Source organism: Lissotriton vulgaris, chromosome 9 (assembly GCF_964263255.1).
Source record: "Lissotriton vulgaris chromosome 9, aLisVul1.2, whole genome shotgun sequence".
NCBI classification, from domain to species: Eukaryota; Metazoa; Chordata; class Amphibia; order Caudata; family Salamandridae; genus Lissotriton; species Lissotriton vulgaris.
Window position 1 is genome coordinate 762,887,946 of NC_141697.1, and position 17,172 is coordinate 762,905,117.

General features: G+C 53.8%; 1 protein-coding gene across 1 annotated transcript in view; it reads right to left on the minus strand.

Moving 5' to 3' along the window:
- The window catches only part of LOC147692218 (ras-related protein Rab-1B), a 183,588-nt gene extending 167,981 nt beyond the window's left edge, over positions 1–15,607 (minus strand). The window contains exon 1 of the mRNA XM_086938491.1: positions 15,378–15,607. Within this exon, the coding sequence (XP_086794617.1) occupies positions 15,378–15,391 (14 nt within the window). The 5' untranslated portion in view covers positions 15,392–15,607. The remainder of the gene's footprint in view (positions 1–15,377) is intronic.
- Positions 15,608–17,172: the final 1,565 nt, after the last annotated feature.

The window sequence follows — 17,172 nt, forward strand, 5'->3', positions numbered from 1 at the left end:
TGGCCTGTCCAACATGCGTCCCCCCCAGCTGAAGGCGGGGAGAGTCACCCATCCTCTTGGGGACTCTCCTCGTCGAGGCGGAAAAAGCGTGACAGGCCATCTGCGTTGGCGTGGTCTTGGCCAGGTCGATGTTCCACAGTGAAGTCCATCCCCTGCAGGGAGATGGACCAACGCAATAGTTTGGGGTTTTCCCCCCGCATCTGCATTAGCCACTGCAGGGGCCGATGATCTGTTTGCACCCGGAAGTGGGTACCGAAGAGATAGGGCCGGAGCTTTTTGAGGGCCCACACCACTGCGAAGGCCTCCCTCTCGATGGTGCTCCAGCGCTGTTCTCGGGCCAGGAGACGTCTGCTGATGAAGGCCACTGGTTGGTCAAGTCCTTCGGGGTTCAACTGGGAGAGGACCGCCCCAATGCCATGGTCGGAGGCATCCGTTTGTACGATGAATTCCCGACTGTAGTCGGGGGCCTGGAGCACAGGGGCAGTGCACATGGCGGCCTTCAGCTTCTCGAAGGCCGCTTGACAGTGTGGGGTCCAGTTGACCTCCTTCGGGTGGTTCTTGGATGTGAGTTCCGTGAGGGGCCCCACAATGCTGCCATAATCCTTCACGAACCGCCGTTAGTAGCCGGTGAGCCCCAAGAAGGCTCGGACCTCGGTCTGTGTGACGGGAGGTTGCCAGGACTGGATGGCAGCGATCTTTAGTTGAAAAGGGGCCACCAGACCGCTTCCCACCTGGTGTCCGAGATAGGTTACGGATCCCTGACCAATTTGGCACTTGCTGGCCTTGATTGTGAGGCCGGCCCGTTGGAGGGCCTGCAGGACCTCTCGGAGGTGGTGGAGGTGGTCGGACCAGTGGCGGCTGTACACAGCGATATCGTCCAGGTAGGCGGCGCTGAACTCCTCGAGCCCCGCCAAGACCTGGTTCACCAGTCGCTGAAAAGTAGCTGGAGCATTCTTCATGCCGAACGGCATGACCTTGAAGTGGTAGTGGCCATCGGGAGTGGAAAAGGCGGATCGTTCTTGAGCCCGGGGTGTGAGACCGATCTGCCAGTAGCCCGCCGTCAGGTCGAAGGTGCTGAGGTAGCGGGCAGCCCCCATGCGGTCGATCAGTTCATCTGCTCGGGGGATGGGATGAGCGTCGGTTCTGGTGACAGCGTTCAAGCCCCGGTAGTCGACGCAGAACCGGAGCTCAGGGGTGGTGCCGGGGGCAGCAGCTTTGGGGACCAGCACGACCGGGCTGGCCCAGGGGCTGTCCGAAGGCTCGATGACCCCGATCGCAAGCATCTTTGACACCTCCTCTTGGATGCAGGCCCGTACCCGATCTGGTACGCGGTACGCCCGATGTCTGACAGGGGGACTGTCCCCAGTGTCCACGTCATGCAAGCACCAGGGAGTGACCCCTGGGGTGAGGGAAAACAGGGTCACGAATTGCAGCAGGAGGTCTCGGCAGCCTTGGCGCTGTTCCGGGGTAAGGGCATCTGAGAGTCGGACCCCGTCCACTGAACCATCTTTTTCCCCGGTCCTTAGGAGATCAGGGAGAGGCTCGGAGTCTTCTTCCGCTCCGCTGTCTGTAGCCATCAGGAGACTGAGCTCCGAGCGCACAAAGTAGGGTTTGAGTCTATTGGCGTGGAGGACCCGGAGAGAGTTCCGTGGAGATTCCATATCGATGAGATAGGTGGCGGGGCTCTTGCGCTCGACCACTTTGAAGGGCCCCGTCCACTTGTCCTGCAAGGCACATGGTTCGGTGGGAGACATCACCCATACTTGTTGGCCAGGTTCGAATTCGATGGAGGAGGCATTTTGATCGTACCATTTTTTCATGTCCTCCTGACTGGCCTCCAGGTTCGCTTTTGCCATTTCTCTGAATCGCCTGGTTTGATTGCGTAGGGTCAGGAGGTACTTGAAGACATCTGGGGGGGTCTTTAGGGGGGCCATCTCCCAACCTTCTTTGACTAGGCTGAGGGGCCCTCGCACCGGGTGTCCATACAAGAGTTCGAACGGGCTGAAGCCGAGGGACTTCTCGATATGCGAAGAGGAGGCACGGCAGTAGCACATCCCACTGGCGACAGAGGGGCTCTTCCAACCCCCCAATCATTCCTTTGAGTGTGCGGTTGAACCGCTCGACGAGTCCGTTTCCTTGAGGGTGATAGGGGGTCGTGAATCGGTAGGTGACCCCGCACTGTTGCCAGAGGGACTTCATATATTTGGAAATAAAGTTTGTGCCTCTGTCGCTGACGACTTCTCGGGGAAAGCCCACCCGGGAGAAGATCCCCATTAAGGCCCGGCCGACCACCGGGGCTGTTACAGTTCGCAGGGGAACAGCCTCGGGGTAGCGGGTGGCGTGGTCCACCAGTACCAGGATGAACCGATGTCCTTGTGCTGTACGGGGGTCCAGGGGCCCCACAATGTCTATGCCCACCCTCTCGAACGGGGTGGTGACCACTGGGAATGGTTGCAGAGGTGCTTTAAGTCTGCGGCCGCTTTTCCCGCTGGCCTGGCACGTGGGGCAGGACCGGCAGTGGTTGAGGACGTCGTTTCTCATCTTGGGCCAGAAGAAGTGGGTCACCAGGCGACTGTAGGTTTTGTCTTGACCCAGGTGTCCAGCCAGGGGGACATTGTGGGCCAAATTTAACAAGAAGTCTCTAAAACGGAGGGGCACCACCAGCACTCGACTGGCCCCTAACTCCGCAATTCTCTGTTCACTGTATAACAAGTCGTTGTCCCAATAGATCCAATGGGCTCCGGTGGTGTCCCCTGCGCTCTGGGCGAGGGCTTGCTGGCGGAGTCCCTCTAGGGAGGAACAGGTCTTCTGTTCTTGACGGAACTGTTCTTGGGTGGGCCCCCCCTCTTGACACCACTGAGCCATGCTAGGAAGGTCCTGGGGTTGAGCGAGCCCTTCGGGAGTTTGTTCCGGGGGGTCGGTGTCCTCTACTAGAGCGACTGGGGGAGGGGGTGCTGGCCATTCGGGTTCTTCTGGTCGGGGGATGGTACGGGCGGCCATGGACCGGGTGGTTACACACGCCCAGTCCGGGAGGCCCAACATCCCCAGGTGTTCTCTCCTTTCTACGGCGGCCCACGGGGAACTCTCAAGATCATTTCCCAGGAGACAGTCCACGGGGGCGTCATCTCGGACCGTCACCTTCAACATGCCGGATACTCCTCCCCATTCGAAGGGGACGCAAGCCATCCGACATAGACTCTCCGAATTGTCGGCTGAACGGACGGGGCAGAGAATGTTCGGCAGGATCTGCTCTGGGGTCACCAGGTGACATCGGACGGCCGTCACACTGGCCCCTGTGTCACGTAGGGCTTCGGCCCTGCGCCCATTAATGTTCACCCACTGACCATATTTTCTGGTGTTGGCGGGTAGGGGAGCCCGCGGGACCATGTCTCTTCCCCCTAGGCACGCTAGAACCATGGCGGCCGGTTCCCACTCTTGTTGTTCTTGTTCGCACTCCTCCTGTTCTTCGGAGATTTGTTCTCCCCCCAGGGCGGCGGCAGCTACCTGGCGGGGTCTCGGAGTCTGGTTCTGTGGACAGTTCGGGTCATTGGCGTAGTGGCCGACTCGCTGGCATCTGTGACATGTGACATTGGCTCGGAACCCCGGGCGCACCGGGGGGTTGCCCCGGTTGGCCGGGGGCGGGGTGCTTGCAGCGGGAGCGGCCGGGACGGTGTCTCTTCCTCGTCCCTGGCCTCCTCCTCCTCGGGGACGGTGCTGATCTTGGTTGTTCCGGTTCTGTTCGTGTGGCCCATTCCGGCCTACTCGAGTGCTCTCCCACCGGTCAGCCTCGGCGGCGAGCTGCCGTGGGTCAGTCAATTTACTGTCGAGGAGGTGCTGCCTGAGCTCGACGAAGCAGTTGTTAGAGAGGTGCTCCCACACCATGAGATTAAAAAGTTGCTCGTAGGTTGTTACATGGCTTCCCTTGATCCAACCCTCGAAGGCTCGGTTGAAATAGTTCACATATTCCACCCAAGTTGTACCCGGGATCCGGGTGCAGTCTCGGAACCTCTGGCGGTACATTTCGGGTGTGAGCCCATATCGGGTGAGGAGGACCGCCTTCATGTGGTCATAGGAGGTCATCAGATGGTCTGGGAGCTGTAACAGGGCATCGCGGCCTTCATTGACGAACCTCCCCCATAGACCGGCTCCCCAGTCACTTCGATCAATCCGGTGGGAGGTCATGGCGATCTCGTAGGCCTTGAACCACTGTTGTATGTCGTCATCTCGGAAATATTCTCGAACGACATCCTTGGGAATGTGTACTTTCTTTTCTGTCGTTCCTGGGGTGCGCGGTTGCTCGGGCACCCCCAGTTCTTTGTTCTGTTTCCGTAGGTTTATTTCTGCTAGATTGCGCTCGTGTTCGTACGCTAATCTTTTTTCTTCAAGCTCTCTCTGCCTCTGTTTTTCTTCCCATTCTTCTCGGAGCCGCAAATGTTCTAGGTTCAGTTTCTGTTCGGCTAATTTGAGCTCACTGTCCATTTTGAGTCGGGCCATTTCTAACTCATGCAGTCTGCTTTTTTCTCTCTCTTGGATCTCTTCCTGCGAGAGACCCGTTCTTCGCTCCTCGAGACCCGCGGTGTTCCTCTCTGATGCTGCAACGTTTTGGTCCGGGGGTCTGACGGCCCCGGTTTCTGCCCATGACTCAATGGCGTGCTTGAAATCGTCTTTAGTACTCAGGCCGGTGGTAGCAATGCCTAGTTCCATGCAGAATTGTTTCAATTCACGATGGCTGTATTCCTCCAATTTCTCCATCTGGAATTTGTCGGTGGATCCGCTCTCTTTGGTTGTCATTGTGTTTTCGTCGTGGGGTGAGCTACTCTCTGTACGATTACGAGTTGATTCGGATCCCACCGCTGCCACCAACGTTAGACGGACCGGGAGGGTCGGCCGGGGACAAGGGGAGAGGTCTCCAGGGAGAACCCCTCCAGCGATCGTACAGACAAGTAACTTCCCCCCCACAGACGTACACCACACAGAGATAAGGGTTAACGTTCTTTATAGGTGATCTTTAAGTACGGTAGAATGGTACAAGGAGGTCTGGACTCAGGGGACCCCTCGATTCTAGTCTCTTGGATGGGAAGGGGGTAGCGGGACAGTCTTATTACCAATCTGGTAGATGCGATGATATGATGAATAGCTCACAATCCTCGAGCTCGGTGTTCTAGATGGACGGGCCGCGGCAGCGCCGGTGGGTCCCGAGATGATCGTAGGTAGCGACGGTCCGCGGCGGCGCCAGCAGGTCCCGATGAAGGTGGTAGTTACAACGGTCCGCGGCCGTGCCAGCAGGTCCCGACGAAGATGAAGGTTGCAGAGGGTTGCGGCAGCGCCAGCAGGTAGGACGATAGTTCGCAAGGCAGGACTACGGCAGCGCCAGTAGTCCGTCAAGGATGAGTTCTTCACGGTGTCTCTTGACTCCAGGATACAACTGCCTTCCTGCTCTGGGGCTGCCCCAGTTATAGGTCTGGCGCCCTTTGATGTCCGGACCCTCGCACTTGGAGGTCGGGAGATCCGGGATGAGGGAGTCCAGACACCCAGCAGGGGGGTGGAGCCAGCGCCCGGGGGAGCTGGGGGGCGATCGGCACCTGGCGGGGGAGAGCCATCGACACTTCTTTCTCCCATTGACCTGCCAAGTGGTCCGTTCACCTCCTGGGTGGATGGTGGTGCCGGGATGTCGGGGCCTGGCCAGGCCCAGGGTTAGGGTCGACCTGAGGCCACGCGGCCTCGTGGTGCAGTGTCCAAGATGGTGGCCGGGCCGGGCGAGGGCCGGTGGTGGTTTGGCCCAATGATACAGAGATGTCCGGGGGCAGGAGTCCCGTATGAGACGGGGTGCGGGGTACTTCTGTGGGTAACACCTGGAGGGCCGGGGCTCGGGCCCTGTCATGCGGGGAGGGAGCAAGCCCTTCCTGTGGCCTGTCCAACATGCGTCCCCCCCAGCTGAAGGCGGGGAGAGTCACCCATCCTCTTGGGGACTCTCCACGTCGAGGTGGAAAAAGCGTGACAGGCCATCTGCGTTGGCGTGGTCTTGGCCAGGTCGATGTTCCACAGTGAAGTCCATCCCCTGCAGGGAGATGGACCAACGCAATAGTTTGGGGTTTTCCCCCCGCATCTGCATTAGCCACTGCAGGGGCCGATGATCTGTTTGCACCCGGAAGTGGGTACCGAAGAGATAGGGCCGGAGCTTTTTGAGGGCCCACACCACTGCGAAGGCCTCCCTCTCGATGGTGCTCCAGCGCTGTTCTCGGGCCAGGAGACGTCTGCTGATGAAGGCCACTGGTTGGTCAAGTCCTTCGGGGTTCAACTGGGAGAGGACCGCCCCAATGCCATGGTCGGAGGCATCCGTTTGTACGATGAATTCCCGACTGTAGTCGGGGGCCTGGAGCACAGGGGCAGTGCACATGGCGGCCTTCAGCTTCTCGAAGGCCGCTTGACAGTGTGGGGTCCAGTTGACCTCCTTCGGGTGGTTCTTGGATGTGAGTTCCGTGAGGGGCCCCACAATGCTGCCATAATCCTTCACGAACCGCCGTTAGTAGCCGGTGAGCCCCAAGAAGGCTCGGACCTCGGTCTGTGTGACGGGAGGTTGCCAGGACTGGATGGCAGCGATCTTTAGTTGAAAAGGGGCCACCAGACCGCTTCCCACCTGGTGTCCGAGATAGGTTACGGATCCCTGACCAATTTGGCACTTGCTGGCCTTGATTGTGAGGCCGGCCCGTTGGAGGGCCTGCAGGACCTCTCGGAGGTGGTGGAGGTGGTCGGACCAGTGGCGGCTGTACACAGCGATATCGTCCAGGTAGGCGGCGCTGAACTCCTCGAGCCCCGCCAAGACCTGGTTCACCAGTCGCTGAAAAGTAGCTGGAGCATTCTTCATGCCGAACGGCATGACCTTGAAGTGGTAGTGGCCATCGGGAGTGGAAAAGGCGGATCGTTCTTGAGCCCGGGGTGTGAGACCGATCTGCCAGTAGCCCGCCGTCAGGTCGAAGGTGCTGAGGTAGCGGGCAGCCCCCATGCGGTCGATCAGTTCATCTGCTCGGGGGATGGGATGAGCGTCGGTTCTGGTGACAGCGTTCAAGCCCCGGTAGTCGACGCAGAACCGGAGCTCAGGGGTGGTGCCGGGGGCAGCAGCTTTGGGGACCAGCACGACCGGGCTGGCCCAGGGGCTGTCCGAAGGCTCGATGACCCCGATCGCGAGCATCTTTGACACCTCCTCTTGGATGCAGGCCCGTACCCGATCTGGTACGCGGTACGCCCGATGTCTGACAGGGGGACTGTCCCCAGTGTCCACGTCATGCAAGCACCAGGGAGTGACCCCTGGGGTGAGGGAAAACAGGGTCACGAATTGCAGCAGGAGGTCTCGGCAGCCTTGGCGCTGTTCCGGGGTAAGGGCATCTGAGAGTCGGACCCCGTCCACTGAACCATCTTTTTCCCCGGTCCTTAGGAGATCAGGGAGAGGCTCGGAGTCTTCTTCCGCTCCGCTGTCTGTAGCCATCAGGAGACTGAGCTCCGAGCGCACAAAGTAGGGTTTGAGTCTATTGGCGTGGAGGACCCGGAGAGAGTTCCGTGGAGATTCCATATCGATGAGATAGGTGGCGGGGCTCTTGCGCTCGACCACTTTGAAGGGCCCCGTCCACTTGTCCTGCAAGGCACATGGTTCGGTGGGAGACATCACCCATACTTGTTGGCCAGGTTCGAATTCGATGGAGGAGGCATTTTGATCGTACCATTTTTTCATGTCCTCCTGACTGGCCTCCAGGTTCGCTTTTGCCATTTCTCTGAATCGCCTGGTTTGATTGCGTAGGGTCAGGAGGTACTTGAAGACATCTGGGGGGGTCTTTAGGGGGGCCATCTCCCAACCTTCTTTGACTAGGCTGAGGGGCCCTCGCACCGGGTGTCCATACAAGAGTTCGAACGGGCTGAAGCCGAGGGACTTCTCGATATGCGAAGAGGAGGCACGGCAGTAGCACATCCCACTGGCGACAGAGGGGCTCTTCCAACCCCCCAATCATTCCTTTGAGTGTGCGGTTGAACCGCTCGACGAGTCAGTTTCCTTGAGGGTGATAGGGGGTCGTGAATCGGTAGGTGACCCCGCACTGTTGCCAGAGGGACTTCATATATTTGGAAATAAAGTTTGTGCCTCTGTCGCTGACGACTTCTCGGGGAAAGCCCACCCGGGAGAAGATCCCCATTAAGGCCCGGCCGACCACCGGGGCTGTTACAGTTCGCAGGGGAACAGCCTCGGGGTAGCGGGTGGCGTGGTCCACCAGTACCAGGATGAACCGATGTCCTTGTGCTGTACGGGGGTCCAGGGGCCCCACAATGTCTATGCCCACCCTCTCGAACGGGGTGGTGACCACTGGGAATGGTTGCAGAGGTGCTTTAAGTCTGCGGCCGCTTTTCCCGCTGGCCTGGCACGTGGGGCAGGACCGGCAGTGGTTGAGGACGTCGTTTCTCATCTTGGGCCAGAAGAAGTGGGTCACCAGGCGACTGTAGGTTTTGTCTTGACCCAGGTGTCCAGCCAGGGGGACATTGTGGGCCAAATTTAACAAGAAGTCTCTAAAACGGAGGGGCACCACCAGCACTCGACTGGCCCCTAACTCCGCAATTCTCTGTTCACTGTATAACAAGTCGTTGTCCCAATAGATCCAATGGGCTCCGGTGGTGTCCCCTGCGCTCTGGGCGAGGGCTTGCTGGCGGAGTCCCTCTAGGGAGGAACAGGTCTTCTGTTCTTGACGGAACTGTTCTTGGGTGGGCCCCCCGGCCCCCCCTCTTGACACCACTGAGCCATGCTAGGAAGGTCCTGGGGTTGAGCGAGCCCTTCGGGAGTTTGTTCCGGGGGGTCGGTGTCCTCTACTAGAGCGACTGGGGGAGGGGGTGCTGGCCATTCGGGTTCTTCTGGTCGGGGGATGGTACGGGCGGCCATGGACCGGGTGGTTACACACGCCCAGTCCGGGAGGCCCAACATCCCCAGGTGTTCTCTCCTTTCTACGGCGGCCCACGGGGAACTCTCAAGATCATTTCCCAGGAGACAGTCCACGGGGGCGTCATCTCGGACCGTCACCTTCAACATGCCGGATACTCCTCCCCATTCGAAGGGGACGCAAGCCATCCGACATAGACTCTCCGAATTGTCGGCTGAACGGACGGGGCAGAGAATGTTCGGCAGGATCTGCTCTGGGGTCACCAGGTGACATCGGACGGCCGTCACACTGGCCCCTGTGTCACGTAGGGCTTCGGCCCTGCGCCCATTAATGTTCACCCACTGACCATATTTTCTGGTGTTGGCGGGTAGGGGAGCCCGCGGGACCATGTCTCTTCCCCCTAGGCACGCTAGAACCATGGCGGCCGGTTCCCACTCTTGTTGTTCTTGTTCGCACTCCTCCTGTTCTTCGGAGATTTGTTCTCCCCCCAGGGCGGCGGCAGCTACCTGGCGGGGTCTCGGAGTCTGGTTCTGTGGACAGTTCGGGTCATTGGCGTAGTGGCCGACTCGCTGGCATCTGTGACATGTGACATTGGCTCGGAACCCCGGGCGCACCGGGGGGTTGCCCCGGTTGGCCGGGGGCGGGGTGCTTGCAGCGGGAGCGGCCGGGACGGTGTCTCTTCCTCGTCCCTGGCCTCCTCCTCCTCGGGGACGGTGCTGATCTTGGTTGTTCCGGTTCTGTTCGTGTGGCCCATTCCGGCCTACTCGAGTGCTCTCCCACCGGTCAGCCTCGGCGGCGAGCTGCCGTGGGTCAGTCAATTTACTGTCGAGGAGGTGCTGCCTGAGCTCGACGAAGCAGTTGTTAGAGAGGTGCTCCCACACCATGAGATTAAAAAGTTGCTCGTAGGTTGTTACATGGCTTCCCTTGATCCAACCCTCGAAGGCTCGGTTGAAATAGTTCACATATTCCACCCAAGTTGTACCCGGGATCCGGGTGCAGTCTCGGAACCTCTGGCGGTACATTTCGGGTGTGAGCCCATATCGGGTGAGGAGGACCGCCTTCATGTGGTCATAGGAGGTCATCAGATGGTCTGGGAGCTGTAACAGGGCATCGCGGCCTTCATTGACGAACCTCCCCCATAGACTGGCTCCCCAGTCACTTCGATCAATCCGGTGGGAGGTCATGGCGATCTCGTAGGCCTTGAACCACTGTTGTATGTCGTCATCTCGGAAATATTCTCGAACGACATCCTTGGGAATGTGTACTTTCTTTTCTGTCGTTCCTGGGGTGCGCGGTTGCTCGGGCACCCCCAGTTCTTTGTTCTGTTTCCGTAGGTTTATTTCTGCTAGATTGCGCTCGTGTTCGTACGCTAATCTTTTTTCTTCAAGCTCTCTCTGCCTCTGTTTTTCTTCCCATTCTTCTCGGAGCCGCAAATGTTCTAGGTTCAGTTTCTGTTCGGCTAATTTGAGCTCACTGTCCATTTTGAGTCGGGCCATTTCTAACTCATGCAGTCTGCTTTTTTCTCTCTCTTGGATCTCTTCCTGCGAGAGACCCGTTCTTCGCTCCTCGAGAGCCGCGGTGTTCCTCTCTGATGCTGCAACGTTTTGGTCCGGGGGTCTGACGGCCCCGGTTTCTGCCCATGACTCAATGGCGTGCTTGAAATCGTCTTTAGTACTCAGGCCGGTGGTAGCAATGCCTAGTTCCATGCAGAATTGTTTCAATTCACGATGGCTGTATTCCTCCAATTTCTCCATCTGGAATTTGTCGGTGGATCCGCTCTCTTTGGTTGTCATTGTGTTTTCGTCGTGGGGTGAGCTACTCTCTGTACGATTACGAGTTGATTCGGATCCCACCGCTGCCACCAACGTTAGACGGACCGGGAGGGTCGGCCGGGGACAAGGGGAGAGGTCTCCAGGGAGAACCCCTCCAGCGATCGTACAGACAAGTAACTTCCCCCCCACAGACGTACACCACACAGAGATAAGGGTTAACGTTCTTTATAGGTGATCTTTAAGTACGGTAGAATGGTACAAGGAGGTCTGGACTCAGGGGACCCCTCGATTCTAGTCTCTTGGATGGGAAGGGGGTAGCGGGACAGTCTTATTACCAATCTGGTAGATGCGATGATATGATGAATAGCTCACAATCCTCGAGCTCGGTGTTCTAGATGGACGGGCCGCGGCAGCGCCGGTGGGTCCCGAGATGATCGTAGGTAGCGACGGTCCGCGGCGGCGCCAGCAGGTCCCGATGAAGGTGGTAGTTACAACGGTCCGCGGCCGTGCCAGCAGGTCCCGACGAAGATGAAGGTTGCAGAGGGTTGCGGCAGCGCCAGCAGGTAGGACGATAGTTCGCAAGGCAGGACTACGGCAGCGCCAGTAGTCCGTCAAGGATGAGTTCTTCACGGTGTCTCTTGACTCCAGGATACAACTGCCTTCCTGCTCTGGGGCTGCCCCAGTTATAGGTCTGGCGCCCTTTGATGTCCGGACCCTCGCACTTGGAGGTCGGGAGATCCGGGATGAGGGAGTCCAGACACCCAGCAGGGGGGTGGAGCCAGCGCCCGGGGGAGCTGGGGGGCGATCGGCACCTGGCGGGGGAGAGCCATCGACACTTCTTTCTCCCATTGACCTGCCAAGTGGTCCGTTCACCTCCTGGGTGGATGGTGGTGCCGGGATGTCGGGGCCTGGCCAGGCCCAGGGTTAGGGTCGACCTGAGGCCACGCGGCCTCGTGGTGCAGTGTCCAAGATGGTGGCCGAGCCGGGCGAGGGCCGGTGGTGGTTTGGCCCAATGATACAGAGATGTCCGGGGGCAGGAGTCCCGTATGAGACGGGGTGCGGGGTACTTCTGTGGGTAACACCTGGAGGGCCGGGGCTCGGGCCCTGTCATGCGGGGAGGGAGCAAGCCCTTCCTGTGGCCTGTCCAACAGTAGGGAATCTGTACAATAGGCCAGTGATCAATTTGGTTGCCTGTAATCTGGAATGACTATCAAGAACGGTATTAGAACTGCTTCCTTAAAGAGCTGTGTGACAATATGAGAATATAGTGAGTCACCAATAACGTTATCAAAATCTTCACACATCAAGGAACCTACTGCTTTATTATACTGCCAAGGATAATATTACACCATGAACAGGAGGGTAAGCATGCTACTACACCCCCTCTTAAATTCATTCCACCTGGGACTCCATATATAAAGGAAGAACTAAAAATGTTCATCAAAAATCAAAAACATACAAATCACTCCCATGAGCAAATACAGGCAAAGATAATCAAGGCCAACTTTCACAATTCAAGACACATGGTGGATTTGATCAATGCCTTCCTCTATCAGACATATTCCCAACTTCAATTAAGATCAACCAAATCGCTCCCATTACCTAAAGGTTTAATATTAACCCTATCCAAACATCAAACTACAGACCAAATGTGAATCTTCCATGGCTTGGAAAAACAACTGAAAAACAGTTACCAGTCAACTAAGTCTATCATCACAAATGAACACCTGCTGGCTAACTACCTGTCAGAATTCAGAGTCAGCTTCATCACTGAAATGGCAACCTTGTAGGTGCTGGATGACGTCCATATTGTGACAAAGGAGACTCATGCTTAATTGTGCTGGTTGACCAATCAGCTGCCTCGGTTTTAATTAACAATGGAAGGCTACTAAAGACTCAAACACTGCATCAGTACAGAGACAGTTAAGTCACTTCATTTTTTTCTGACAAACATATCTCAAATAGTAATTATCAGGATCTTCTGCCACGGCCAAAACGGTATACAGTTTTCCTCAGAGGTCAACCCTAGCACTAACACTATTTAATATTTACACGTGGAAATTAAGCTTAATCCTAAATATAATGGCGCAGACTTGCACTAATATGCTGACGGCACTCAGATGTAGATAAAAACATCACCAATTGACATATTAAGTAATTGTCTATCCAATTACAAATGCTGATGAGGGAGAACTTACTTCTTCTAAACTCCCAAGAAACTGAATTCCTTCACCTCTCAACATCAATGAGTAAATTTAACTACAGTTTTTACCAAGTTTGACAATACACTTCACCTCCTAAACTCTTTTTTGACTTCCCCATTCCATAACAAGATTTGAGATCAGTTAGGTAGGTACCAGAATATTATTCTAATGTCTAACTACAAAGTGAGCAAAATCACAGCTAGACCAATAAAGGACATTCGCCTCAGCTAATTGAAGGTGCAAGCAATAAAACCACACAATTGATTGTTAAATAACCTCTGAATGCTTTTATTCCATGTTCACTTCATCTTGAAACCATGCTCTGTTATATAAAAGGTTGCATTATGGGACGGGGGGGGGGGCAACCTGAAAAGGTAACTTTGTATCACAAGTGGATTATACAGTTCAGTTCATAATTGCTGGTAATTCGTGCAATACCCCCCAGAAAACCCACATCATTCTGGAGATTTGAACTCTGAATCAAATCTTCCTTTGTTTTGCAAAAGAACAGGGATCTGTCTCTCAGAGAACACAGGCTTGCGCGTACACTTCTAGCAGCGCACAAAACTCTCACAGGTATCTCTTCTCACTCCCATGCTTCTCCTCAACTATGGCTCCTCTAAGGTCTCAGACGATCTCTTTCTTAAAGTATTATCGAATCTAGAAACGTGACATGATTCAGGCTAAAATTAAATTTAATAAACAAATATAAATAGACCAGCCCATTCCATCCGAGTGAAATATTACATTGCGGTTGCTGCACATGCTTGTGAGCTCTTTTGCCTTACTACTGCCCAACAGAATCATTTCCCTTAACCTATTCTTGCACAAGTCATGATAACTACTCCCACTAGCCAACTATCACAATCGCCTAAGTTAAAACCCTTCGGTATAGTTCATCCAAATTTTCTAGTATCCACTGCCCTACACCACATTTCATGCCTGTGCAAACAGGCCATTTACTAACTTCCACAATCCATGGGCACATGTCCGTTCTAACACCTCTCCCACTCAACGCACAAACTGAACTCTACCCTTAAAGTCCAACTGCATCCTCTCCAAGGACTAAATCTTCAGACCCAGCCCTAGACTAACATTCCCTCCATAATGACTGTCAGAACTCAAGCGATTTAATTTTGCCCATATGTCACCCACTCATACAAGCTCATGGACCAAGATTAATTATGATCCCACAAATGTAGTAGCCCTTCTCACTCTGTCAGACCTACTGACTTAGACTTGTCTACATGGTGAACTCCATCCCTAGTAAAACAAGCCAGCTCCAAAACTTCACCTAACATGCTTCGAATCCTATACACAATGTGGACCCATGATCCAGGAGAACTAGAACGGCAGACAAAACCTCTCAGTCTCCCTCCAAAATATGTCAGACCAATTCGCAAACGTGAACCTTATGCGCCTTAGAAGACCGACTGATCATCCAGGTCAACAATGAAATACCTCCAGGAGATAACCATAAAAATACTGCGTAATCTAGAGCAGCCACACCACTGACCGAGTCCGACTCACACTTTCAGATCCCTGAACCTATCCCAACATCTCCTCCTAAGCCACAGCTAGAATTGGTGTATAACTACAGACCTAATCATGTTCCATTTGCAAGATACACAATAACGCTCTTAACACATAAGGCACTGCCACAACTGTCAGACCAAAAGCATGGCCCTGCCCCCATTGTCAGACAGACATGGCAAAACCCCAGAGCTAAATTAATATGCCTGGCACAGTCCCTACCTGTCAAACCTAAATTCCAATTCCTAGCTCAGCTTCCGCTGGCCATGTTCCCACTGTCATACCTTAAAATCTAGCCACACCACTCTACCGGGGCCAAAAGCTTCAATGTCAGACTCGCAGCTTACACGTCCCCCACAGCAATAGACATGGCTCTTCTTACAGAACAGCACTGTGAGGGCCACAGCACTAACCCTGACCCCACCGTCAATCACAGTTATTCTTCTCAAACAGTAGCCTAGTGAATCGACGCAATGTGGTTTTCCTGAACAAACTAGGAACTATCATTTACATAACACAACTGTTGAAGTAAAACTCGCATTTATACATGGGTACTGACCTCAGTGTCTCTTTGCACTCAAAGGACCTTCTCGTTTTCCTATTACTTAAGTATGACTGTGCGATCCCATTTTACATTCTTCCTTTTTAGTCTCTCCGCCAGATCACCACTCCCTTCCCTTACCTTTCCTTACTTGAACCAACATCATCCACTGACCACCTTTATCCGAGCCTTCCGCCCTACTCTCTATGTATTATTAAGGAAGAGTTAGCACCCACCCATACGTAGTGTTTAATAGAAAACTCGCACTGAAGCTACACCCCTTGTTCACTGTAACCCTCTTATGCACAAATGCATCTCTACTCCCCCCCCCTGCAGCCCCATCTCAATTCCTCGCAGTATCCCCAGACCCGCCACTTCACTGAAACCGCCGTTCACTCTGTCCACTCATTCTTACTATTCGGGGTTCATGGCTTCTCCTCAGGCTGCTCCTCTGATGTTCAGGCTACTGCTGCTCCTGTGGCTACTTCCGGTCTCTGACACTCCTCAGGCGACACATCCGGTCTCTGACGACACATCCACCTTCCGGAGGCGGCTGATCCGGGATGGGCCGCTTCCGGTGAGAGACCCGAGCCGCTTCAAGTTCCAAGCACCCAGTCAGCCTTCCGGAGAGTGTCTCATCGTAGTAGACAGAGGAGAAACATTGCAACACGGGAGCGTATCATTACGTAATGCGGCGACCATCTTTGTATGGGACAGCACGTCTAGTCTATGTTCCTGACCCTTGCAACAGACGGTGTAATTATAAAGAACTACGATCCGGACATGTTAAATTTGAACGACTTCTCACAGAAACTTTTTCGAGCATCCCCGTCTTAAATTTACAACTCAATTAAATTTACAACTCAATTAAAGGACTCGGAGGCGAGGATTATGCTTCTCTTTCTTCGTTGTTTATTATCACCCTTTTCACAGCAGCCAATCAAAAAAACCCATTGTAAATAAAACAAGCATTGGAAATGCAATAGGTCTCGCATTAGAAAAGTTGGAGCTATTGGTCTTGTAAATGTTATAATTTGTTAACTTATGTTTATGGTTTTATAATAGCAAATGTATTAATTTTGTTATTGTAAATGCCAATATTTATAGAATTTGCAAATGTGACACCTATATCATTATTAAAGCTACATGTTTATTTTTTCACTGACATACATGTATTGATATGGCAAATCCTAATGGCTTTTAAATTTTATAAATAATTAATAATTACATAATATTTTTGTAATGTATAATGGCACTACCTTAAAAAAAAAAAATTCTGTGAGAAGATTATGTGTAGCGTATTGTAATTTTTTTTAAAATGAAGATTAAAAGTGTAATAATAATTTTTTTTTGTACTGTTGTAATAAAGTTTTAAACATTGATACATTGCATTTTTGTTGAGAACTGGGACTTAGGGAGAACCCTTGACAGCATATTTCACACGTTAAATATTTCACAATGGCACGAAACGCCATATTCATAAAAAGTGTCAGCCGTGAGCCGTAGCGAGGTTAGATAAATGTTTGATGGGAAAGGTCTCTGGAGAAATCGCATTTTTAATCAAGAATTAATGATGGCGCAACGGAACACTTTCTTCCAGACGGACCAGTTAACCTCTTTAGAGACAGCAGGTCTGCATTTAGCACGTCGCCTGGGGCCACAGAAACGGTGAGAAGGGGAGAGGCGGGAAAAATAGAAAGAAAGAACACGAATAACAGAGAGAAACAAGTCTGATGATGCGAGGCACAAATGAATTGAAAAGGTGCGCCACACGATGCGTGGGCAGAGAGGAGGCAGGCGCTGGAGAGCGACCATATGGAGAGGGAGGGGGGTGGGCTGCCTACTAATGCGACGGAGTGGGGTGGGCGGGGGAGAGGAAGGGATTACTTTGAGGTGTGATGCCGAGGCTCCAGTGGGGGCAAGGGGCACAAAGCTATTGGCATTGCTGTTTGGGGGGCTCAGTTTCCCATCAAACACCTTTATTAAAGCCACTGACTGGAGTTTAGGTTCCTGAAGGGATTCCATAGTCGATGTCCGGTTTTTGTGGAGTGATGTCACCGGAGCCGGGATACTCACCACTCCAGCTGACACAGCTTCACTTTCTGTCCGCCAATCGAGTAAAGCGTTTCTTGTACCAGCCAATCTTCACCATTAAAAGGAAACACTTCACACAAAATCCATGTCAAATGCTAGACCGCACAGACTATGAA